This window comes from Gnatocerus cornutus, chromosome 1, assembly GCF_029298725.1.
Source record: "Gnatocerus cornutus isolate USDA-ARS CGAHR chromosome 1, icGnaCorn1.1, whole genome shotgun sequence".
Classification (NCBI taxonomy): Eukaryota; Metazoa; Arthropoda; class Insecta; order Coleoptera; family Tenebrionidae; genus Gnatocerus; species Gnatocerus cornutus.
The window spans coordinates 16937402-16963421 of NC_142233.1; the positions used below are offsets into that span (position 1 = coordinate 16937402).

Genomic DNA, 26020 nt, shown 5'->3' on the forward strand with positions numbered 1-26020 from the left:
ATAATTACATCAACTCCTCAGTTAAGTTTAGCAAATTGCAGAATTATCCAAAGCCCGAAAACTCGTTTATTTAACGTACAAGTATTGTTGGTTTCGAAATCTAAAAATGTACACAACCGCACTTATCTCTAACTTGGCACGAAGCCACCGCTCTATGAACTCTTACATAACATTTGCACACTCACCACGTCACTTATGTACATTTCGAATGTAATTAACGATAAAAAGTGACCTCTCATTGTATCCACCAGTCTAGCCATGCCAACCACACTCGAGGAAAACCACGCATGGCCCCAATACCTCGCCACTTTCACCGGTACGACTGACCAAGAACTGACCAATAAATCAAACTCCGCTGTTTCAGCTCTGATCTCCTTATTCTGCGCCGGGATCCACTTCGGCTGGCCCAGTCCGTCCCTGCCTAGAATCCTCTCCGACGAGTATCCGTTCGATGTGACGCTGGAAGAGGCGTCGTACATCACCATAATAGGGCCTTTCGGCGACATAGTTGGCAACATTGTCTCATCCTTGGTCGTGGACGTCATCGGCCGGAAGCCGGCAATCCTATTGATCAGCGTCCCCCAGATCCTCTCGTACGTTTCGATTTATCTCTCCTTTTACTCCAAGAGTCTGTTGTACGTCGCGCGCTTCAGCGGGGGAGTGTCCGAAGGGGCTTGCTTCACCATCCTCCCCATCTACATCTGCGAGATCTCCGAACCCCAGGTGCGCGGGGTGTTGGGCTCCTCCTTCTCCCTCGTCCTCACCCTGGGGGTGCTCTTCATCAACATCATCGGCACCGTGTGGACCATCCACGCCACCGCCCTCATCTCCCTGGCGCTCATCCTCGTCTTCGTCGCGGCGTTCTCCACCCAGGCCGAAAGCCCCTACTTCCTCATCATGAAGAACCGCGTTGAAGACGCGCGCCGGAGCTTGAGGAAGTTGCGCGGGGGCCAAAACGTCGAAGACGAGCTGTCTTCTCTGATTAAGGACGTGGAGCGGCAGATGTCCGAGCGCGGCTCCTTCAAAGACCTCCTCGCCATCGAGTCTAATAAGATGGCGACCATCGCCATGGTGGTCCTCCGCCTCCTGCAGCACTACAGCGGCTTCGGCTCGTTCAACTTCTACGCGCAACTCCTCTTCGGACAAGTCACGGACGTCATCGCCGCGGACGCCGCGGCGATGCTTATGATAGCCGTGCAGCTCCTCTTCGCCGTCGTCGCCACAGTGACGGTGGACCACGTGGGGCGCAAGCCGCTCGTTCTCCTCTCCATTGGAGGGTGCTGCTTCTCCTTAGTCTCCAACGGGATTTTCTTCGTTTTGAGAGACACGGGAGCAGTGGACGTGTCGGGTTTAACAGTTCTTCCGTTGCTCGGATTGTTGCTCTTCGTGGTGTCGTTCGCCATGGGGTTGGGGAGTGTGGTTAACTTGATGGCGGGGGAGATCTTCCCCGCGAGTATTAAGGCCAAGGCCATGTGTGTGATGAACGTCGTGTTCTCCTTCGGGATGTTGACTAGTGTGAAGTTCTACCAGTTCACTTCGGAGAATTTTGGTTTGGCGGTGCCGTTTTTGGTGTTTGGGGTGTGTCAGTTTTGCGGGTTCGTTTTGAGTTGGAGGTTCGTGCCGGAGACGAAGAATAAGAGTTTGGAGGAGATTCAGCAAGAACTCAAAGGGAAAGTTAAATAATTGATGTACTTAAAAGAAATTACTAAAATAAATGTGCCGAAACGAACAAAGCTTCCAGAATTTTTGATGCTCCAGGACTCTCCAGGATTTTCTGGAATTTTTTGAAATTTACCACGCTTTCTGTGGAGATTTCCGGATCTTCTTACTCTTGCAGATTTTCCAGGTTTATCCAGAATTCTTCTTAAATTCTCCAGGTGCTGTCTGTAGGATTCTCCAGAATTTTCCAAAATTTCCATTTAATTTTAAAATTCATTGGACTCCCTTTTTATTTCCTGGACTTTTTTTTTAGAATTACTAGAAACTTTTCTGCTTCTCACAAATTTTGTAGAATCTTTGACTCCCCAGAATCTTCTAGAATTTTATGAGATTTTACGAGTTCTCTCAGTACTTTGAAATTTCTAGTGCTCTTTGAGAAGCTCCTAAAATTCTCCAGGCTCTGCAGGATTTTCCGGAACCTTCTAGACACGAGCTCTTCGTCTTAGAATTTATCTTTCCAGGATTATCAAGAATTCCTAAAAAAACTTTTAATTCAATTTAATTATTTTTTTTAGAATTCTCTAGAGTTCCCAAATTACACTTCTATAAAATAGTCAAGGATTCCAGAATTTCCAGAATTTTACCCGATTTTCTGCCATTCCCTCGGATTCTCTGGATCTCTTTTCCATTTTATAAAATTTGTCGATTTCTTCGTCATTTTTTTCGATTTTTTTAAAAATCAAATGAATTCCTCCAGAATTTCTAGAATTTTATCTAATTCTCCCGTATTTGTTTGAGGTTCTCTGTCTCCAATTTTCCAGGATCTCCAGAACTCTCCAGGATTGTCAGGAATTTTATAAGATTTTCCATAGTTTTCTAGAACTCCCTCAGAGCCTGTGGAGTTCTTTGGAATTCTCTGGCAAGCTCTAGGATTCTTTTAGCATTCTCCTGTTTTCGCATTTTTTTTGTTTTTTTCTATTCCTGGATTTGCAAAGAAGCTTTTTCATTTTCTAGAAATATCAAGGATTCCCTGTACTTCTTTATTGTTCCATTTCTTGATTTTTTCCATTCTGTGCAGGCCATGCATTGAACGTACGTCGGCTTCTCGCTCGAAACCTGTCAAATCTCTGAAATCCTCAGTTTTCATACGTTAGAACAGCTGCGATGGTGCTAGTTACGACACGATTTTTTTTCTCACAGCCAACTACAATCCAAAGAAACTAAAACTTTTCCGGTTCTTCCTTCTTTCCATTTTGTAGGAAACATTGCAAATCACTTGAGTTTTTAAGGCTTCTTCCTCTTGCGTTCTCTGGAGTTTCCTTTTTCGACTTTCGGATTTAATTTTTTCAAATCTAATTCGGTCGATATCTCGCTTATTTTTGGAGCAAATTTAAGCTATAAACACTTATTTTACGCAGAATTTCACGCAGATTCCATATCTGCGCTCAAAATCAACATGCGACAACAAATAACTGAGTTATGGTCAACTAAAGAATCGGTTAGTTGGTTTTATTTTGGAAATTTTCCATGCTCAATATCTCCGAAACTACGACAGATGAAAAGATGCGGTTTTTGCCACAGCTTTTTGGGCTTCTTTTCTTAAGAATTCGGTGTTACATATCCCAAATTCAAAAATTTAATATTTTTTTTTATTAAGAAGGTAGTTACCTATTTTCGAAAAATTAGGTATTTAAATCTAATTTGATCATTTTATTATTATTATTATTATGCATAATTTCACTCTGAATCTAAAAATGTGTGTATTTTTCACGTACATACGTCAATAATTAACTGAATTAGAAAAATTTAAACTTACGATTGATAATTTTTTGTTTTTTAGCGCACTAATTCAACTAATTCGCTCGTTTTTACTTTCAAAATTTTTAATGCTCAAGATCTTTGAAACTGCAACAGATGGAAAAATGTGGTCTTCGCCATGACTATTTTTGCATTTTTTTACATAGTAATCGGATACATATTCCAAATTAAAAATTTTTATTATTATTTTTTAATTTAGAAGGAAGTTAGTTCTTACGATTTTCAAGAGTATTATGTTTCCAAATCTAATTCGAACAAGATCTCGCTTATTTACGGGGCAATTTTAATATATTTGTGCTCATTTTACGCAGAATTTCACGTTGAATCCAAAAATGTGCGAATTTTTCACGTACGTCAATAAATAACAAAATTGTTTTAATAAATGTTTGTGTTTTTGAGCACATTTTATTAACTACTTCGCTCAATATCTCGTTTATTTTTGGAGCAAATTTAAGTAAGATAGACTCATTTTACGCAGAATTCCACGCAGATTTTAAATCTGTACTCAAAATCCACGTACGACAACAAATTTCTGAATTACGGGCTGTTGAATATTTAAAAAGTTGATTTTTACTTGGCAAAATTATCAATATTCAATATCTCCGAATCTACGACAGATAGAAGAATTCGGTTTTTACCATTGTTTTACTCGTGCTTTTTTACTCAAAAATTGGTCTTACATATCTTGAATTCAAAAATATAATATTTTTTTAGATTTGAAGGTACGATTTTCGAAAAAAATATTTATTCAAATCTAATTTGATCGAGATCTGACTTGCTGGCGGAAAAATCTTAAACTATTGGTGCTCATTTTGCGCAGAATTTTACGCTGAATCCAAAAAAGTGCAAAGTTTTCACGTGCGTCTATAAATAACTGAATCAGAAGAATTTAAACTTGCGATTGATAAATATTTGTTTTTTCGCGCACTTTATGAATAAATCGCTTATCTCACGCTTATTTTTGGAGAAAATGTAAATTATAAAAACTCATTTCACGCTGAATTCAAAAATTTGCGAAGTTTTTACATCCGTCAATATATAATTAAATTAAAAAATTTTAAAGTTGCGATAATTTTTTTTTTTGTTTTACTTTATCAACTAATTTGCTCAATATTTCGCTTATTTTTGGAGCAAATTCAAATTATAAGGACTCATTTTACTCAAAATTTTACGTAGATTCTAAATCCGTGTTCAAAACCAACGTGCGACGACAAATAACCGAGTTATGGCCGTTAAAAGTCAAATTTTTAAGATATTTGATTTTGATTTTTCAAATGTTTTGAGCTCGATATTTTCGAAATTACGACAGATAAAAGAAAACGGTTTGCGCCATGTTTTTTGCGCTATTTTACATATGAATCCGGTCTTATCTCGATCTTGAAAATTAAGATCTTCAGATTTAATTTTTCCAAATCTAATTCGGTTATTTTTGGAGCAAACTTGCGATATTTAGTCTTATTTTACGCAGAATTTCACGCTGAATCCACAACTGGGCTTAAAATCTACGTACGACAACAAATAACTGAGTTATGGCCGTTTTTAGTTCTGCCAGAACTTTCCAGGACTTCACTATTTTTCAGGATTCTCTAAAATTCTCTGTGGATTCTCCAGGATTTTTCAGATTTTTTCATCCTGAAGTCCTTGGAGTCCTATTTACTTTTTGAAATACTCTGGAGTGATCTAAATTATGTTTCCTTGATGTTCATTTTGTGTTTTCCACTTTTTCTTATAATATTCTAAAGGATCAAAAAATTGTATTGCTCTCCGCAACTCTGCAGGATTTTATAAGAGTCCCTGAGGTCTGACCAGATTGTTAGAGTTCCTTGAAATTTTCAATAAAATTTTCGGGATTTTCCAGGACTTTCTAGAATTCTTCAAAAAGAGTTGATAAAATTTTCAGGGGCTCTTCACAATTTGCCAGAATTCTTTAAAGTTCAGTTTTACACATTTCCATTCCGGACATGCATTTTGAACGTACGTCGGCTTCTCCCTGAAAACCTGTCAAATCTCTCAAATCCCCAGTTTTCATTGGTCAAAACAGCCGCGCTGGTGCTAGTTACGACACGATTTTTCCCTCACAGCCAACTACGTAAAAATGCAGTTACAATTTCGCCCTTCGCGTTGGACGAACTTGAGGATTGATCGCCTCTTTTGGGTCAATGTCAGATTTGTCACACACCAGTTTGCAAATAGGCAATTAAAATTCACACGACGTTATCACAAAACTAAATCAGCGAAACCATAATTACGTATTTAACATACCAAAAAGCTTTGATAAGAAGCCCCATCAACAATAATTGCCCAATGAAAATATGAGGCTATAAATTGAACTCCGTCAAACTTTTAATTTTTGCACCGGCGAAGAAAGTTTCTAAATCAATTTGCATGTGATGCGTTAAAATTATCACCTTAATTGAGATAGACGTCACAAATTGACCGCCAACTTGGGATAATTTTGATTAATTCCAAAATGAACACCGTGACAGGTAATATTTTAAGAGAAATTTATGCAAGAAAGCAACTCCATTAGAATATTAAGGTATTTTTCAGGTGAGTGATTTATCAAAGGACACTTCTTTTTTCGGCGCGAATCCTTGGATTGTCTTTGGGTGATGGATGGAAGCTCGGATTTCGCGGATTTATAAATAAACTTATTATTAATAGGCGTCATCACGGGGATAATTAAGCGCTTATTGGATGGAAACTTTCCGCGATTATAATTTTTATTTTTCCAAACGCGACTCGCACAAGTTTTCTCTTCCAAACGCATCGAAGTGTAAACAAGCTGAGACGAACAAAGGGAAGAAGTAGTGTTTATTTTAGCACTCGATCTTATTTGTCCACCTCTTAATATAATGTTTACAGCAGACATTGCAAGTTCCACCTGAAAGGATCGAGTTTTAATTGGTAAATAATTTTACAGACTTCTTTGCCGTTGTTGACGCGATTAGAAAAATATCGCGGGTCGTTTGACAAAGAAAGAATTTAATTAAATCGAAATTAGTTACTAAATAGAAACGGGAGCTCCATTTATAGGTTCTGTTGGTGAAGTGGAAGTGTTTTAATTAGGGCGCGATGTTTGGAGACGATATAAATGCGATTAGGCGTGCTTAGGAGTGGATGAAAAATGCAATTAAAACTTTAAATGGATTTCGATGATGATTTCTCCAAATTAATTTGGTGGATTAAGAGGACGTGGAAGGATAAAAAGATGTTTAACTCCGTGTTCTTTGGATTTGTTTCGTTGTTTTTTAATTCTAAAGGTTCATCAAAGGACAATACAATTTTTAGATCGCTCTAAGAGGACTCCAGAAAGATGAATCCTGCAGAATTGGGAGGAGTCCAGAGGAATTTTATGAACTTTTCTCAAAGAATGCAAAAGAGTCCTGGAAAATCCAGAAGAATGTCAAGGAACTCTAACAATCTTAGAAAATTCTATCAGATCTTAGGGACTCTTATAAAATCCTGGAGAGTTGCGGAGAGCAATACTAATTTTTGACCCTTTGGAATTTTTAAAATAAAAGAGTGAAAAACATGAAAAGAACATCAAGAAAACATAATTTGATCACTCTAGAGTATCCCTAAAAGTAAAACGAACTTAAAGGATTCCAGAATGAAAAAAGAAGAGCCTCAATTTTGATGAATTCTGGAGAATCATGAAAACTCCCTGAGAATTACAAAAAACTCCGAAATTTAATAAATCCACAAAGAATTTTAGAGAATTCTGAAAAATAGTGAACTGGCTTTGAGAAAGCTCTAGAAAAATATAGAGAATCTCATAAAATTCCAGACAATAGAAAATTGGAGGACTCCAGAGAAGCTCAGACAAATGCGAGATAAATGATTTTTAAAAAATCGCAAGAATGGAGAATGGAAAACGAAAAATCGACAAATTTGATAAAATCGAAAGAAGATCCAAAGAATCCGTGGGAATGGCAGAAAATCGGGTAAAATTCTGGAAATTCTAGATAGTCTTTGACTATTTTATAGAAGTGTAATTTGGAAATTCCAGAGAAAGCTAAAATGTAATGAAAATGAATACAAAGACTCTTTCGGAATTTTGGATAAACATGGATAGACATAAAATTCTAGTACGAAAGAAGACCTCTAGGAATCTAAAAATTCTACAGGAATTCTGTAGAGTCCCGGAAAATTCTGCAGGGCTTGGAGAATTTTTGAAGCTCCACAAAGACCCTAGAAATTTTAAAGTACTCAAAGGCTCTGAGGGAACCTAAAAAATCTCAAAAAAATCTAGAAAAATCCTCTGTTCTGGAGAAAATGGTGGAGAACCCCAGAACGCCTTTGAAAAAACTGTAAAAATCGTATAAATTTCTGTAAATCCTGAAAAATTTTGACAAATACGTATAAAATTTGTGTAAATAGAAAAAACGATATTTTGCGAAGCGGCCAATTTAAGAAATTCTGGTGAATCTTATAAATTCCTGGAAAATCCCTAAAAGTCCTGGGAAATTTTAGTAGAATTCTAGACCTTTCCAGGAAATAAAAAATTCCAAAAACTTTACAGGTTCTGAAGAATCTCTAGGAAAGTATGGAAGACCAAATAAAATACCAGAAAAAAAACAGAAAATTTTATACTATTCAGAAAATCAAGATTGCAATCAGAAAAATTGCAAATTCGGTCAATATCTCGGTTATTTGTTAAGCAAACTGAAGTTATTTATGCTCATTAGCCGCAAAATTTCACGTGCATCAATAAATAATCGAGTTAGAAGCGTTCAAAGTTGTGGATAGTAAACTTTTAGTTCCAGAAGGAATAAAGATTTATAGAGCAATCTTCAACTCTTGGCGCTCATTTTACGCAGAAATTCATGTAGAATCCAAAACTGTTCGAATTTTTAACGTACGTCAATAAATAACCGAATTAGAAGCGTTTGAAATTTCAGGTTGTCAGTATAAAGAAAATTTTTTGAAGCTGCGAAATATTTAGTGTTCGATATCTCCGGAACTATGACAGATAGAAAGATGCCGTCTTTGCGATTGTTTTCTTCGCACTTTTTTTGTTTAGAGTCTGTTTTCAGATTGTCAAAATTCCATGCTCGACTTTTTTAATAAAAAAAAATCGTACTTAAATGATGAAAAATTTTTAATTTTTAATTTTTTGACCACCACTCGTAAACTATTTGACCTATCAATCTGAAATTTTGCCAGTTGATAGATCTCGAGTTGCTCTTTCGATCGATGTAAAACTCAAAAGAATTTCGCTCCGAAAACACTCGTTAAAAATGACCCCAAAAAGACCCTCTGTAAACCTAATTCGGTCAAAATTTCGTTTATTTGTGAACCAAACTCTAGTTATTTGTACTCATTTAACGCAGAATCTCACGCAGAATCCAAAACTGTGCGAATTTTTAACATACGTCAATAAATAACCGAATTAGAAGCGTTTAAAATTTCGCGCTGGCGCCAAAGGGCAAAATTTTTGAAGTTCCGGAATATTTACTGCTTGATATCTCCGGAACTATGACAGGTAGAAAAATGCCATTTTCGTCATCGCTTTCTTCGCACTTTTGTTGCTTAGAATCCGTTTTCAGATATTTAAAATTCAGTGTTCGATTTTTTGGTAAAAAAAATTTCGAACTCAAATTTTTAATTTTAATTTTTTGACCGCCACTCGTAAACTATTTGACCTATCAATCTAAAATTTGGCGAGTTTATAGATTTTGATATGCTCTTTTGATTGATGTATAACTCAAAAAAATTAAACGTAATTATCGGTCCGAAAACTCCAGCTAAAACTGACCAAAAAAAAATCCTCTGAAGAGATAATTCGGTCCATATGTCGTTTATTTGTGACGCAAACTCTAGTTATTTGTGCTCATTTAGCGCAGAATTTCACGCAGAATCCAAAACTGTGCGAATTTTTAACATACGTCAATAAATAACCAAATTAGAAGCGTTTAAAATTTCGTGCTGGCGCCAAAGGGCAAAATTTTTGAAGTTCCGGAATATTTACTGCTTGATATCTCCGGAACTATGACAGATAGAAAAATGCCATTTTCGTCATCGCTTTCTTCGCACTTTTGTTGCTTAGAATCCGTTTTCAGATATTTAAAATTCAGTGTTCGATTTTTTGGTAAAAAAAATTTTGAACTCAAATTTTTAATTTTAATTTTTTGACCACCACTCGTAAACTATTTGACCTATCAATCTAAAATTTGGCGAGTTTATAGATTTTGATATGCTCTATTGATTGATGTATAACTCAAAAAAATTAAACGTAATTATCGGTCCGAAAACTCCCGCTAAAACTGACCAAAAAAAAATCCTCTGAAGAGATAATTCGGTCCATATGTCGTTTATTTGTGACGCAAACTCTAGTTATTTGTGCTCATTTAGCGCAGAATTTCACGCAGAATCCAAAACTGTGCGAATTTTTAACATACGTCAATAAATAACCAAATTAGAAGCGTTTAAAATTTCGTGCTGGCGCCAAAGGGCAAAATTTTTGAAGTTCCGGAATATTTACTGCTTGATATCTCCGGAACTATGACAGATAGAAAAATGCCATTTTCGTCATCGCTTTCTTCGCACTTTTGTTGCTTAGAATCCGTTTTCAGATATTTAAAATTCAGTGTTCGATTTTTTGGTAAAAAAAATTTTGAACTCAAATTTTTAATTTTAATTTTTTGACCACCACTCGTAAACTATTTGACCTATCAATCTAAAATTTGGCGAGTTTATAGATTTTGATATGCTCTATTGATTGATGTATAACTCAAAAAAATTAAACGTAATTATCGGTCCGAAAACTCCCGCTAAAACTGACCAAAAAAAAATCCTCTGAAGAGATAATTCGGTCCATATGTCGTTTATTTGTGACGCAAACTCTAGTTATTTGTGCTCATTTAGCGCAGAATTTCACGCAGAATCCAAAACTGTGCGAATTTTTAACATACGTCAATAAATAACCAAATTAGAAGCGTTTAAAATTTCGTGCTGGCGCCAAAGGGCAAAATTTTTGAAGTTCCGGAATATTTACTGCTTGATATCTCCGGAACTATGACAGATAGAAAAATGCCATTTTCGTCATCGCTTTCTTCGCACTTTTGTTGCTTAGAATCCGTTTTCAGATATTTAAAATTCAGTGTTCGATTTTTTGGTAAAAAAAATTTTGAACTCAAATTTTTAATTTTAATTTTTTGACCACCACTCGTAAACTATTTGACCTATCAATCTAAAATTTGGCGAGTTTATAGATTTTGATATGCTCTTTTGATTGATGTATAACTCAAAAAAATTAAACGTAGTTATCGGTCCGAAAACTCCCGCTAAAACTGACCAAAAAAAATACTCTAAAGAGATAATTCGGTCAATATGTCGTTTATTTGTGACGCGAACTCTAGTTATTTGTGCTCATTTAACGCAGAATTTCACGCAGAATCCAAAACTGCGCGAACTTTTAAAGTACGACAACAAATAACCAAATTAGACGCGTTTGAAATTTCGGGGACAAAAAATTCTCTCGCTCGGAAATATCTAGTGTTCGTTGTTCTGTAACCTTGAAATTTGCAAAGGCTACTAGATTAAACTCCCTAAAGATAAAATCTGTGTACTCACATCTCGTCGACATGTCGAGGAACCTCTCTCAGAAACTCCACACTCAGCACCCCAAAATCATTAGCCTCGAAATCCCTAAAACCACAAAAATTAGCCAAAAACCGCCCCCAAACCCCCAAACTCACAGCAACGTGATATTCTCCCCCTTGGGCAAATCCGTGGGAATCTCCCTCAAATGCTTGTGCCCGCAGAACAACATCCTCCCTTTACACACGCAGACTCCTTCGTACCCCAAATCTGCAACCCCCGTTAAATTCCACCCCTAAAACTCCTCCGGAAACTCACCACAGCCGTTGGCGAAGTCGTCGTGTTCGGCAAACGGCCGCTTCTTGAACTTGTGGTCCCAAAAATCGTCGAGTTCGGCGTCCTCTGCAAAATTTTCGTTTAGAATTGTGCGAAATTGAGTGAAAGGCATCGAACCGCAGTCGATTTCGTCGCTTCCATTGGGGCAGTCGGATTTTCCGTCGCAATTATTCTGGTGGGAAATGCAGGTGGTGTCGTTGATACACTGGAAATAGCCTTGGGTGCAAATCCCTGTGCTTTTTAACCCTGAAAACGTGTTTACGATGATTAAATTCTTTCAATTTTGTAAATATTTGAGAGTTGATTGGAGACGTGGGGAATAAATCGAGTTATTGGCAGAGAGCGATAAAATGGGGCGGAATTGCGCGTTTTTTAAACAATAAACTGTTTTGTAATTGATTCTGTGGCGAGATGGAAAATAGGCGATTTTATTAGACTCAGGAGTTTAATAAGAGAAGAAAAGTCTGATTTTTAGAGGGTATTTATCCAGAGAAATTCGCTTTATGGTTGAGAGAAGTTTATCAATTTTTAAAATAATTCGGAAAGATGTCGGAGTTGGCTTTTAAGTTGCTTTTGATGGATCAATTAAGAACATTTTACCTGCAAACTGAAATAATTGAGTTTCTCTTTGGATAATTTTAATTCGTGTATAATTTATTTTCTTTGAAAGGGGAAATGTTTTATTATTTTGGAAGGGCGAAAGTTCTTGAAGAAAAACCCAAAGTTAAGATGTTCAGCAGAGACAAATTCGTATTTTCTTATTCTCATAATTCTTGGAAGTTTTTATCTCTATAATTTTTTTTCTTGCTTGAAAATTTAGCAATTAAGGTCAATTTATAAACAAACCTTAATTACAGTGACCTCCAAATTTCACAGTCTTGGGATGAAAATTGCCAAAGTTACAGATTTTTATACGAAACGGTAGAAAATTTTGGTTTATATAAAAATTATTTTTTTAAAATTTAGTCTCCGGTCTTAAAAATCTTTAAATTTAGCACACTTAAGGAACAAGTCTAAAGCAATAATTTTTCCAAACTTCATCGTTTTGGAATTAAAATTGCACATGTTACAGAAAACTTTTGAATTTAAACGAAAATCAAAATTTTTAAAAATTCTCTGTCGTGCTCTAAAATTTTGAAATTTAGTACACTTAACAAAGAGGTCTAATGCAGTAACTCCTTTAAATTTCATAGTTTTAAAATTAAAATTGCCCATGTTACCGAATTTCATAAGACTTTCAGTTTGAACAAAAATCAAAATTTCTAAAAATTTTCTTTCGTGCTCTAAATATTTGAAATTTAGTACATTTGAGAAATAGATCTAGAGCAGTAATTTCTTTAAATCTCATTTTTTTGTAATTAAAACTGTTCAAGTTGCAGAACTCATGAAAAAATTTTGGTACAAAACTGGTGGATGCGCCATCAAAATTTAATAAAATTTCTAAAAATCCTCATTAATGCTCTAAAATTTTGAAATTTCGCACACTTTAAGAACGAGTCCAAAGTAATAAATTCTCCAAATTTCAACGTTTCGGAATTAAAATTACCCAAGTTATGGAATTTTATAGGACCCTTCAGGAAATTTTAGTTTGAATGATTATCAAAATTTCTAAAAATTCTCTTTCTTTCTTTAAAATTTTGAAACTGAGCACACTTAAGAAACAGGTCTATGGTACTAACTCCTCCAAATTTCAATAACTTAGAATTAAAATTGCTCGAAAGGTGAAATTTAATAGGATTCTTCAGAAAATTTTTAGTTTTAATGGAATTCAAAATTTTTAAAAAGTCTTTTTCTTGGGCTAAGATTTTAAAATTTAGCACACTTAACAAACGGTTCCAAAGCAGTACCTTCACCAAATTTCATGGTTTTTAAATTAAAACTGCTCAAACTACCGAAGTTTGCAGAGCCCTTGAAGAAATTTTTAGTTTGAATGAACATAAAAATTTCCTAAAAATCTATCTGATGCTTTAAAATTTCGAAATTTACCACACTTAAGGAACGAGTACAAAGCAATAATTTCTTTATATTTTATCGTTTTAGAATTAGAATTACCTAAGCTACGGAATTTTATAAGATCTTTGAGAATAATTTTAGTTTGAACGAAAATTAAAATTTCAAAAAATCTCTTTCTAGTTCTAAAATTCTGAAATTTGGCACACATAAGAAATAGATCCAAAGCAGTACCTCCTCTAAATTTCATTGTTTTAAAATTAAAAATGTCTAAGTTATGGAATTTTATAGCACTTTTGAAGAAAATTTTAGTTTGAATAGAAATTAAAATTTCTAAAAATTCTCTTTTTTGACATAAAATTTTAAAATTTAGCACACTTAAAAAACAGGTCTATGGCAACAACTCCCTTCAGATTTCATTGAATTCTAATTTAAATTGCATGAATTACGGAATTTTATAGGATCCTTGAGGAAATTGTTAGTTTGAATAAATGTCAAAAGTTCTAAAAATTCTTTTTTTTGCTTTAAAATTTTAAAATTTGGCACACATAAAAAATAGATTTAAAGCAGTATCTCCTCCAAGTTTCATTGTTTTACAATTAAAAATGCCTAAGTTATGATATTTTATAACATTTTTAAGCAAATTTTTTTGTTTGAATAGAAATCAAAATTAAAAAAAAAAAATTCTTGATCTAAAATTTTAAAGTTTAGCCACTTGAGAAACAGATATTAGGAAGTAACTCCGAATTTTATTATTTAGTAATTAAAACTGCTCAAGTTATGGAATTTTATAGAAAAAATTTAAAAATTTTTAGTTTGAATAAAAATAAAGATTTTTAAAAAAATTCTTTTTTGTTCTAAAATTTTGAAATTTAGATCAGTTAATACGCAAACCTCAATTATTAATTCCCCTAAATTTCACTGTTTGCCCAAATTACCCAAATTACGTAATTTTACAGAATTCTTAAACAATACGTTTTAATTAAATTTCCAAAATTTTTAATTTTTGTTCTAAAACTTTGAAATTTAGACTAATTAATAAACAGGCCTCTGCTATTAAATCCTTTAAATTTCATAGTTATGGAATTAAAATTGCTTAAGTTACGGAATTTTATAGAACCTATAAGAAAATTTTTAGTTAGAATAAAAATCAAAATTTCTAAAAATTTTTATTTTTGCTTTAAAATTTTGACACTTAGCATACTTAAAAGCGGGTCTTAATCAGTAACTTTATAAAATATGTTTGTTTTGGAATAAAAACTGCAGAAGTTATATTTTATATGACCCCTTTAGGAAATTTCAGTATAAATTAAATCAAATGTTCTAAAAACTTTCCTATTTGTTCTAAAATTTTGAAATTTCGACCAGTTAATATGCAGGCCTCAATTATTAATTTCTCTGAATTTCTCTAAATTTAAAGGAATTCATTGTCTTGAAGTTAGACTTTCATAGAACGTGATGGAAATTTTTAATTTGTAAGAAACTTGAAACTTTTAAAATTTGGCACTCTTAAGAAACAAGTTTAAATTACGATAATTCTAAAAAAAATTTCTAAAAATTGTATTTCTTGGTCTAAAATTTTGAAATTCAGCACACTTAAGAAACAGGTCTGTGACAATAACTCCTTTAAATTTAATTAATTTGTAATTACAATTGCCCGAATTAAGGAATTTTATAAAATCCTTGAAAAAATTGCTACTTTAAATAAATGTCAAAATTTCTAAAAAAAAATTTTTCGTGTTCTAACATTTCTAAATTTTGTACACTTCAAACGTAGATCTAAATCAGTACCTCCTCCAAATTTGATTGTTTTACAATTAAAAATGTCTAAGTTATGGAATTTTCTAGCACTTTTGAGAAAATTTTTAGGTTGATTAGAAATCAAAACTTCTAAAAATTCTTTTTCATGGCCGAAAATTTTAAAATTTAGCACACTTAAGAAACAGGTTTATGACAATAACTCCTCCAAATTTCATTGATTTGAAATTAAAATTACTAAAATTACGAATTTTTCTAGGTCCCTTGAGTAAAAATTTTAGTTTGAATGAACATCAACATTTCTAAAAATTGTATTTCGTGTTCTAAAATTTTGAAATTTAGCACACTTAAGAAACGGACCTTTGGCAATAATTCCTCCAAATTTCATCAATTTTGGTTTAAAACTGCTCAAATTACGGATTTTTTAAGAACCCTTGAGAAAATTTCTAGTTTCAACAAAAAAAAATTTTTAAAAATTCTATTTCGTGCTTTAAAACTTTGAAATTTAGCACACTTAACAAGCGGTTCTAAAACAGTAACTTCATTAAATTTCATTGTTTTGGTATCAAAACTGCTCAAGTTATATTGAAGAAATGTGGCTGCAATAATGGTGGATGCGCCAACCCTATATCTCCAATTTTTCTTGATTTCTTTGAAACATCCGTAAAAAATGGTGAAAATTATGCCGTTCCTTAAATTCCCTCGTCACGAATCCAATTAGTCCTTCCCGTCCGACACTTTAACACCAGTATTTGCTTAACACCGCACACAATTGTCTAATCACCCTTTCTTCCCAACTCAACCTCTAATTACCATGAAAAATCTCCTTAATCACGCCCATTGTTTATCCCGACACGTGTACTTATAATCCCAGGATGATTCCCACCTCTCGAACACGCCATAATCCCATCACCTCCAAACCCGTCACGTGGCTAAAACGAAACATCTTTGAAGACTTTTCGATTTCTAGCATGTTTTCCATCAGCGATTTAATTTATTCTCTTTGAGAATTTGAACGGGGCCTTCGCTCTTCCTGAAAGCTATTAAGCTTTTTATCAGAATTAATTAGCCGATAAGAGTTTGTCAGTCATTTGATGGCGGCTGCGACGCAAATTGTAACAAGAGTGACGCGCACCCGGAGGATTATTATCGTTTAGGGCGGAAATGGGAGAAAAAGAAGCGGCGATAATAATCATCGGACTTGGACGTTTCACCTCAAATCTCGAGCCGACGACAAAAGCCGCTAATTACGGCTCCAAAGGTTTAATATCAAAGTTTCAATACTTCGAATATATTCGTAATTAAGTATAGTTTGGCAAGCTAAGCTTCGGGCTAAATTTAATTTCAAGAGAACCCACTCGACTTCAGTCTTTAACTATTCCCTTAGAAAGCAAAATTCTTGTAAATACGCATGCAGATGACGTCAGTAATTTAATCTGAAGCTGACTTGCGTCTGCGATAAGCTTGGCTTTGCGGATTCTTTTGAGTGTTAATATCATAGGTACACAAACGTGTTGCGATCGTAAAAACTTTATTTTTAAAGTTTCTTACTTTTCAGATATAAAAACGTTGCACAATAGCGGCGAGGTGTTTACGTGCGGCCACCTGTTTCGGCGGGAATGTTGTCATCATCAATGAATCTGGACTTCCGGGTGGAAAGTTTTCTTTGTTTTAATCCCCCCAAGAAAATTCTGGAGATTCTAAAAAACTCCAGAGAATCCTAAATGAGTCAAAAAAATTAAGGATTTTGATGATTTCGTGCAGATTTCTGCTGTTTTCTTGCAATTCAGCCGTTGAATCTTGATAAACATTGGTAATTTTGTAGATTTCGAGCTCTTCTTTGCGAATTCAAGCCAGAAAACGGCGAAAATCAGCAAGAAATCGTCGTTTTGCATCGAAATAAGCGGATTTCTATATTAACATCTTCAGAGTTCTAGAATATTCTAAAGAGTTCCGAAAAAATTAAAAAAATCTCAAGAAACTCAAGAGAATTCATAAAAAATTTGATTTTAACTTAAAATTTTTTCAAGATTTTAATAAAATTCCGTTGGGCAATTTTTCTTCTAAAATAGTGTAATTTGGAGGAGTTGTTGCTTTAAACGTGTTTTTTAAGTGTACTAAATTTCACAATTTTAGAACAAGAAATTGAATTTTTAGAAATTTTTATTTCATTCAAACTTGAAATTTTCTTAAAGGTTCTATAAAATCCCATAACTTGAGCATTTTTAATTCCTAAACAACGAAATTTAAAGGAACTACTACTTTAGATCTGTTTCCTAAGTGTGCTAAATTTCAAAATTTTGTGGCACGAAAGAGAATTTTTAGACACTTTTATGTTTGTTCAAACTAAAAGTTTCCTTCAGAAACTTAAAAAATTACGTAATTTGAGCAGGTTTAATCCTAAATCCATGAAATCTGAAGCAGTTATTGTTCTAGACCTATTTGTTAGGTGTATTGAATTTCAAAATTTTATCAGAAAGATTTTTTTTTAGAAATTTTTATGTTTATTGAAACTATAAAATTTCCTCAAGAGTTCCATAAATACTCGTAACTTGAGCAGTTTTAATTCAAAAACAATGAAATTTGGAGGAATTACTACTGTAAACCCGTTTTTTAAGTGTGCTAAGTTTCAAAATTTTAGACCAAGGAAAAGAATTTTTAAAACATTTTATTTTAATTCAAACTGAAAAATTCCCCGGAGGTGATATAAAGTTTCGTAACTTGTTCAGTTTTAATCCCGAAACTATAAAATTTGGATACTATTTTAGACCTGTTTCTTGGGTGTTGAGTTTTTAAAATTTAAGACACAAAATAGAATTAAAAAAAAATTACTAGAAAATACTAGAAATTTCCTTCAGAGTCCTAAAAATGTCCGTAATTTGAGCAGTTTTCATTCGCAAATAATGAAATTTGAAGAAGTTACTACATCGCCCCTGTTCCTTAAGCGAAGTACATTTCAAAATTTTAGAACACAAAAGAAAATTTTTAGAAATTTTTATGTTAATTCAACTAAAACTTTTCTCAAGGGTCCTAGAAAAATCCGTAATTTGGGCAATTTTAATTCCAAATCAATGAAATTTAGAGGAGTTATTAACTCAGACCTGTTTCTTAGGTGTGCTAAAGTTCAAAAAATTTTGAGCAAAAAAATCAATTTTTTTAATTGTTTTTTAATTTCCTACAAATCAAAAATTTTTACTACATCCTATGAAAGTCTGTAACTTGAGTAATTTTAATTCCAAAACAGTGAAATTTAGAGGAATGAGTAACTGAGGCTTATTAATTATCTGGTCCAAAATAAAAATTTTAGAACAAAACAAAATTTTGATTTTAATTCTAACGGTTTTTTAAGATCTTTGAAAATTCCGTAACTTGGGCAATTTTAATTCCAAATCTATGAAATATTGAGGAATTAATATCTAAGGCCTGCTCATTACCTGGTCCAAATTTCAAAATTTTAGAACAAAAGAAAAATTTCTTAAAATTTTGATTTTAATTCAAACTAATTTCCAAAGAGGTTCTATAAAACTTCGTAACTTGAGCGGTTTTAATTCCAAAACAATGAAACTTTGAGAAGTTACTGATTTAGACCCGTTTCTTAAGTACACTAAATTTCAAAATGTTAATGCAAGAAAAAAAATTTTTAGAAATTTTGATTTTAATTTAATTTAAAAATTTTCTTAAGAGCTCATAAAATTACGTAACTTGAGCAATTTAAGCAATACTATGAAATTCTGAGAAATTAATAACTGAGACCTGCTTATTAGCTGTTCAATTTGAAAACTTTAAAACAAAAAAAAATTTTTAGAAATTTTTATTTTAATTCAAACTGAAAATGTCTAACAGATCCTTTAAAATTTCGTAACTTGTGCAATTTTATTTCTAAAATTATAAAATTTGGATGAATTAATAATTGAGGCCTGGTTATTTACTGGTCCAAATTTAAAAATTTTAATTTTAGAACAAAAGTAAAAGATTTTAAAAATTTTGTTTTTTATTAAAGCTTGATTAATCCCAAAAAAAACACGGAATTTGTACAGTTTTAACTCCAAATATATCGAATACTTTGAAATTTGAAGGAGTTACTGCTTAATTCTCATTTGTTAAGTGTACTAAATTTCAAAATTTTTTGAAGTTAAAAAAAAAATTTTAAAAATTTTGATTTTTATTCAATTTAACTTCCTCAAAATTTCTTGAAATTCTCTAATTTGAACAGTTTTAATTAAAAGACATTGAAAATTAAAGGAATTATTGTTTTAGATGTGTAGATTAAATTTCCAAATTTTAGAACACGAAATAGAATTTTTAGAAATTTTTATGTCCATTTAAGCTAAAAGTTTCCCCAAGTTTCCTATAAAATTCTGTAGCTTGGGCAGTTTCAATTCCTAATGAATGAAATTTCGAGGAGTTACTATTTTAGACCCGTTTGTTACGTACGTTAAATATCAAAATTCTAGTGCAAACTTTTTACAATTTTTTAAGTTTATGCAAATTAAATTAGTTTTCTGAAAACCGCATGAACTAAAAACTTTATTAATTATTTCTTCAGTCCGCTGTTTTTCCAACTAATTCCACTATGGAAACGCCAATTAGCGCCGTAGTGAAAATTAACAAATTTGTTTACCTAAGTGAAAACTTTACGTGCTTTACTAGCGCAAGTCGATAATAAAATTATCAACACTTCCAACTATTTCTAAACCCTAAAAGTCGACCTGAACTTTCATGAAATGAATATTCAGCACCGATAAATACAATCGAAATTAATTGACATTACAACATTTCCAATATCCAACTCTTACAAAATCTCTTTTGGAACGCAAACCGCCGAAATCAAATAAAATCCTCCGGAATCGATATGTCAACTTCTCCAAAGTGAAAAATAATTGAAAATTCACACAGAAACGTTGTTGCTAGTTACGCATTTGCCTGGAAATTAAAAACTCCTTTAGACAGAATCATTTCCTCCGCATTGATCAGAACGAAGCCTTAAAAGATAAAGTTTAATGAAGTGTGCGTCAGTCAGGAAAAAATACGATTTGTCGAACTAACTGGTTCGATCGATTCGATGGGGATTCTTTTGAAATTGATTTGATTGAGTTAATTACGATACTTTGAAAAGTGGGTGAAATCGGAATTGGATAATGCAAATTTTAAGTGGAAATTTTTTCAATTCTTTGATTGTTCCGGGGAGATCCGAACTGACGCATGTTTGGAATTTAAGAGAAAAATTGAATACAGGGGTTGTTCTAAGAAAATTTTATTTTTTGTCCTAAAACTATATAATTTAATACACGCAATAAAAGGCTTTTAAGTAATAGCTTTACTAAATTTCGTTAATTTATCTTCAAAATTGTTGATCGTACGAAATTTAATACAAAAATTTGAACTTAGTGTTCATTTCATAAATAAAAAATTATAAAATTCTGATTTCTTGTTCCAAAATTCTATAATTAAGTAGGTACATTCAAAAACAACTTTTAGATAATAACTTCTTCAAATTCCGTTACTTCATCTTTTAAATTGTTGAATGTACAGAATTTACTAAAAAATTTTAAGTTTTGTATTCATACCCCAAGGGAAAAATTCAAAATTTTTATATTTTATTCTAAAATTCTATAATTAAGTACACTTAAAAAACGACTTTTAAATAATAATTTAACGAAATGTTGTTGCTTTATCTTTTAAATTGTTGTTTGTACAGAATTTACTAGAAAATATCGAGTTTTGTATTCATCCCCAGAAAAAAAAATCTAAAATTTTTATTTTTTGTTCTAAAATTCTATAATTTAGTATGTGCAATAAACGGTTTTTAAGTAATAACTTGACTAAATTTCGTTACTTTATCTTTAAAATTGTTGATCGTACAAAATTTAACAGAAAATTTTAAATTTTGTGTTCATTTCATAAATAAAAAATTCTAAACTTCTCATTTCTTGTTCTAAATTTCTACAATTAGGTACATTCAATAAACGACTTTTAGATAATAACTTCACCAAATTTAATTGCCTTATCTTTAACATTGTTGAGCGTACGGAATTTAATCAAAATTTCGAATTTTGAGTTCATCCCCCAACAAAAAAATTCTAAAATTCTTTTTTTGTGTTCTAAAATTCTATAATTAAGTAGTTCACTCAGTAAACGGCTTTGTAGTAATAACTTCACCAAAATTTCCTTGCTTTATCTTTCAAATTGTAGAATGGATAGAATTTAATAGAAAATTTCGAATTTTGTATTCGTCTCAGAAGAAAAATTTTTAAATTTTTACTTTTTTTTTCTAAAATTTTATAATTTAGTATCCGCAGTAAACGGCTTTTCAGTGATAACTTCACCAAATTTAGTAACTTTATCTTTCAAATTGTTGAATGTACAGAATATACTAGAAAATTTCGTGTTCAGTATTCATCCTGCAAGAGAAAAATTCTAAAATTTTTATTTTTTGTTCTAAAATTTTATAATTTAGTACCCGCAATAAGCAATTTTTCCGTAATAACTTTACCAAATTTAGATAGTTTACCTTTCAAATTGTTGAATGTACAAAATTTCCTAGAAAATTTTAAGTTTACTATTCATCTCCGAAAAAAAAAATTCTAAAATTTTTATTTTTTGTTCTAAAGTTGTATAATTTAATACACGCAAAAAACGATTTTTAAGTAATAACTTTACCAAATTTCGTTACTTTATCTTTAAAATTGTTGATCGTACAGAATTTAATAGAAAATTTCGAATATTGTGTTTATTTCATAAATGAAAAATTCTAAAATTTTGATTTTATGTTCTAAAATTCTATAATTAAGAACCTTCAATAAACGACTTTTAGTTATCAACAACACCAAAATGAATTGCCTTATCTTCAAAATTTTTGAGTGTACGGAATTTAATAAAAATTTCGAATTTTGGGTTTATCTCCCAAAAGAAAAATTCTAAAATTCTTATTTTTTGTTTTAAAATTCTATAATTAAGTACACTCAATAAACGACTTTTAGGTAATAATTTTACCAAGTTTCATTGCATTATCTTTTAAATTGTTGAATGTACAGACTTTAATACAAAATTCATTTATTTCTGAAAAGAAAAATTCTAAATTGTTTATTTTTTGTTCTAAAATTCTATAATTTAGTAGACGCAATAAACGGCTTTAAAGTGATAACTTCAATAATTTTCGTTGCTTTATCTTTAAAATTGTTGAATGTACGGAATTTACTAGAAAATTTCAAGTTTTTTATTCTTCGCTCAAAAAAGTCTAAAATTCTTATTTTTTGTTCTAAGATTCTATAATTTTGTACACGCAATAAGCGGTTCTCATGTAAATTTCCCAACAAATTTTATTGCTTAGATATTAAAACTATCAGATTTTCAGAATTTCAAAAAAAAAATTGAGATCAAATTCTAAAATTCTAAATTTTTGTTCTAAAATTTTATAAGTAAATATGCTCAATAGACAGGTTTTAGTTAATGACTCCACCAAAATCGATTGCCGTATCTTAAAAATTGTTAAGAGCAAAAATTTAATAAAAATTTAAAATTTTGTGTTCATCTGGCAAATAAAAAATTCTGAAATTCTCATTTCTTATTCTAAAATTCTATAATTAAATGCACTCAATAAACAGATTTGAAGCAATCACACCACCAAATTGCATTGCCTTATCTATAAAATTGTTGAGCGTACAGAATTTAACAGAAAATTTTGAAATTTGTGTTAATCCTATAAGTGAAAAATTCAAAAAAAAAAATTCTTGTTCTAAAATTTTATGTACATCTATGTAATTAAACGCAGTTAATAAGCCGATATTAAGTAAAAGCTCCACCCAATTTGAATGCCTTATCTGTAAAATTGTGGAGCGTACGAAATTTAATATCAAATTTCGAATTTTGAATTGATCCCAAAAATCTAAAATTCTAAAATCGGTATTTCTTGTTCTAAAAATATATAATTAATTACCCTCAATAAACGGCTATTAGATAAGAACTTTACCAATTTTTATTGCTTTACCTCTAAAATTGTTTGACGTGCAGTATTTAATAAAAAAAATCGAATTTTATGTTCAACCCACCAATAAAAAATTCTAAAATTTTTACTGTTTGTCCAAAAATTCTATAATTTGGCGCACTTAATAAACCACCTTGAGGTAAAAACTACACCAAATTTCATTGCTTTGTCTTTAAAATTATTGAACGTACAGAGTTTAATAGAAAATTTAGAATTTTATGTTGGTCGTACCAATAAAAAAATCTAAAATTTTTACTTCTTGTTCTAAAATTTTCTAATTCAGCACACTAAAAAAACGACTTTAAAGCCAAAGTTCCACCAAATTTTATTGCTTTATCTTTGAAATTGTTGAGCGTATGAAATTTAATACAAAATTTTGATTTTGAATTTGTAGTAAAAAACTTCAAAATTCTAAAATTCTTATTTCTTGTTTTAAAATTATATAATTAAATACACTCAATCATAGGATTTTGGGTTATAACTCGACCAAATTTCATTGCGCTATCGATAAAATTAATAAGCGAACGAAATTAAAAAACAAAAAATGATTTTTGGATTTCTCACAAAAGCTCAAAATTCTAAAATTTTTATTTCTTGTTCTAAAATTCTATAAATAAATACACGCAATAAACGGATTCTAAGTAATAACTCCACCAATTTTCATTGCTTCATTTTTCAAATTGTTTGACGTCCAAAATTTAATAAGAAAAAATAGATTTTTGTGACCATCCCACAAATAAAAATTCTACAAACCTTATTATTCAGTCTAAAATTCTGTAATTTAACACACTTAATAAACGAGATTTAGTTAATACCTCCAGTAACTTTCATTGTTTTATTTTTTAAATTGTGGAATGTACAGAATTTACTAAAAAATTTTAAGTTTACTATTCATCCCCGAAAAGAAAAATTCCAAAATGTTTATTTTTTGTTCTAAAATTCTATAATTTAGTACACACAATAAACGGTTTTTTAGTAATAACTTCACCAAATTTCATTACTTTATCTTTAAATTAGTTGATCGCTCAGAATTAATAGAAATTTTCGAATTTTGTGTTCATTTCATAAATAAAAAATTCTAAAATTCTAATTTCTTGTTCTAAAATTCTATAATTAAATACACTTAATTAACAAATTTTAAGTAATAACTGCACCAAATTGCATTGGCTTATCTATAAAATTGTTGAGCGTACGGAATTTAACAGAAAATTTTGGGATTTCTATTAATTCCATAAGTAAAAATTTCTAAAATTCTTTTTTCTTGTTCTATAATTCTATAATTAAATACAGTCAATAAGCTAATTTAAAGTAAAAGCTTCACAAAAATTAATGATTTATCTATAAAATTGTAGAGCGTAAGAAATATAAAATAAAATTTCAAATTTTGCATTTTTTGCAAAAATCTAAAATTTTAAATTTTTTATTTCTAATTCTAAAAATAAATATATAATTAAGTACACTCAATAAACTCAACCAATTTTCATTGCTTTATCTTTAAAATCATTGATCGTACATTAAATTTTATTGCTTGGATATTAAAACTGTCGAACTTCCAGAATTCAGGTTGCTCTAAAAATTTTAAATTTCTTATTTTTTGTTCCAAAATTTTAAAAGCAAATTTGCTCAATCAACAGCTTTTAGATAATAATTCCACTATGTTTCATTGCCTCTCTTTAAATATGTTAGGCGTAGAGAATTTAATAGAAAATTTCAATTTTTGTGTTCATCTGATAAAGAAAAAATTCTAAAATTTTCATTTCTTATTCGAAAATTCTATAATTAAATACACTCAATAAACGGATTTTGGGTAATAACTCCACCAAATTTTATTGCACTATCGATAAAATTATTGAGCGTACGAAATTAAAAAAAAATTAAATTTAGGATTTCTCCTAAAAATTCTAAAATTCTCAATTCTTGTTCCAAAATTCTATAATTAAATACACTCTATAAACGGATTCTAAGTAATAACTCCACCAATTTTCATTGCTTGATCGTTCAAATTGTTTGACGTCCAAAATTTAATAAGAAAAAATTGATTTTTGTGTTTATCCGCCAAATAAAAAATTCTAAAATTTTTATTTTTTGTTCTGAAATTTTATAATTAAATACACATAAGAACCGAACTTTATGTAATAACTTCACCAAATTTCAGCGTTTAGACGTTAAATTTGTTGAACTTACGGAATTTAATTGAAATTTAATATTTTACAAATAAAAATTCTACAAAGCTTATTTTTTTGTTAAAAATTCTGTAATTTAATACACTAAAAAAACGAGATTCAGTTAATAACTTCATCAAATTTCATCGTTTTAACTTTAAAATTGTTGACCATACAAAAATTAAAAGAAACTTTCAGGTTTACACATCCCACAAAAATTAAAATTCGAGCATTCTCATTCCTTAAATTCTAGGATTTAGTACACGCAATAAACATTAACATATTTCCTTGCTTTGACTGCTTTAAATCCAAACAGTCCTTTGAACCCCTCGCATACCTCCCTTTTAAAAATCCGAATCTTCTCGCCGTTTTTCTTCCATTTCCACTCATGCGCCACCCCCTCATCCGTGCCAAATAAAAAAGAAATCGAACGTTAAAATCGTCACAGAAAATCACATTATAAGACGTGATCTTTCGATAAAGACAAACAGAGAGAAACGGCCATCATACATTATTAGGTTTCACAATGTTCGATATCCCACGCTTCCATTAAATCATGGTCGTAACAACGCGTCGTTGTTATTTTTTCATGACGTCAGCAAAAATATATAAACGATTTCAGTGTGATAATTTCCGAGAGTTTTACGTTTCACATCGATGATTGTAAAAAACGACTCACCTGGAGAGGTTACGACCGGAAAACATCCGCTTTTACGCGCAAGAGTTTATTTATTTTCGTTGTGGTTTATGAAAATCTCGCCACTTTGTTGCAACAACAAACGCACTTTGAGTCTCGGGATGAAAGTGT

General features: G+C 31.2%; 2 protein-coding genes across 2 annotated transcripts in view; one reads left to right on the plus strand and one right to left on the minus strand.

The window, feature by feature from the left end:
• Lgr4 (Leucine-rich repeat-containing G protein-coupled receptor 4) overlaps nt 1–26020 on the minus strand; it is a 154548-nt gene that overhangs the window by 105803 nt on the left and 22725 nt on the right. The window contains exons 3-6 of the mRNA XM_088049831.1: nt 11476–11604; nt 11341–11424; nt 11181–11292; nt 11056–11130 (exon numbers count right to left, since the gene is read on the minus strand). Coding sequence (XP_087905957.1) covers nt 11056–11130; nt 11181–11292; nt 11341–11424; nt 11476–11604 — 400 coding nt within the window. The remainder of the gene's footprint in view (nt 1–11055; nt 11131–11180; nt 11293–11340; nt 11425–11475; nt 11605–26020) is intronic.
• On the plus strand, nt 169–1733 carry LOC148180603 (facilitated trehalose transporter Tret1-like). Its single transcript, XM_088049837.1, has 2 exons — nt 169–316; nt 365–1733. The coding sequence occupies exons 1-2, from the start codon at nt 259–261 to the stop codon at nt 1681–1683; spliced, it is 1377 nt and encodes a 458-aa protein (XP_087905963.1). The 5' UTR covers nt 169–258; the 3' UTR covers nt 1684–1733.

Excerpts from the sequence above, each read along its gene's own strand:
- LOC148180603 (XM_088049837.1), top strand. The coding sequence starts at position 259 with ATGCCAACCACACTCGAGGAAAACCACGCATGGCCCCAATACCTCGCC. Across the intron at positions 317-364 it reads ATACCTCGCCACTTTCACCG|CTCTGATCTCCTTATTCTGC; the intron begins GTACGACTGACC and ends CCGCTGTTTCAG.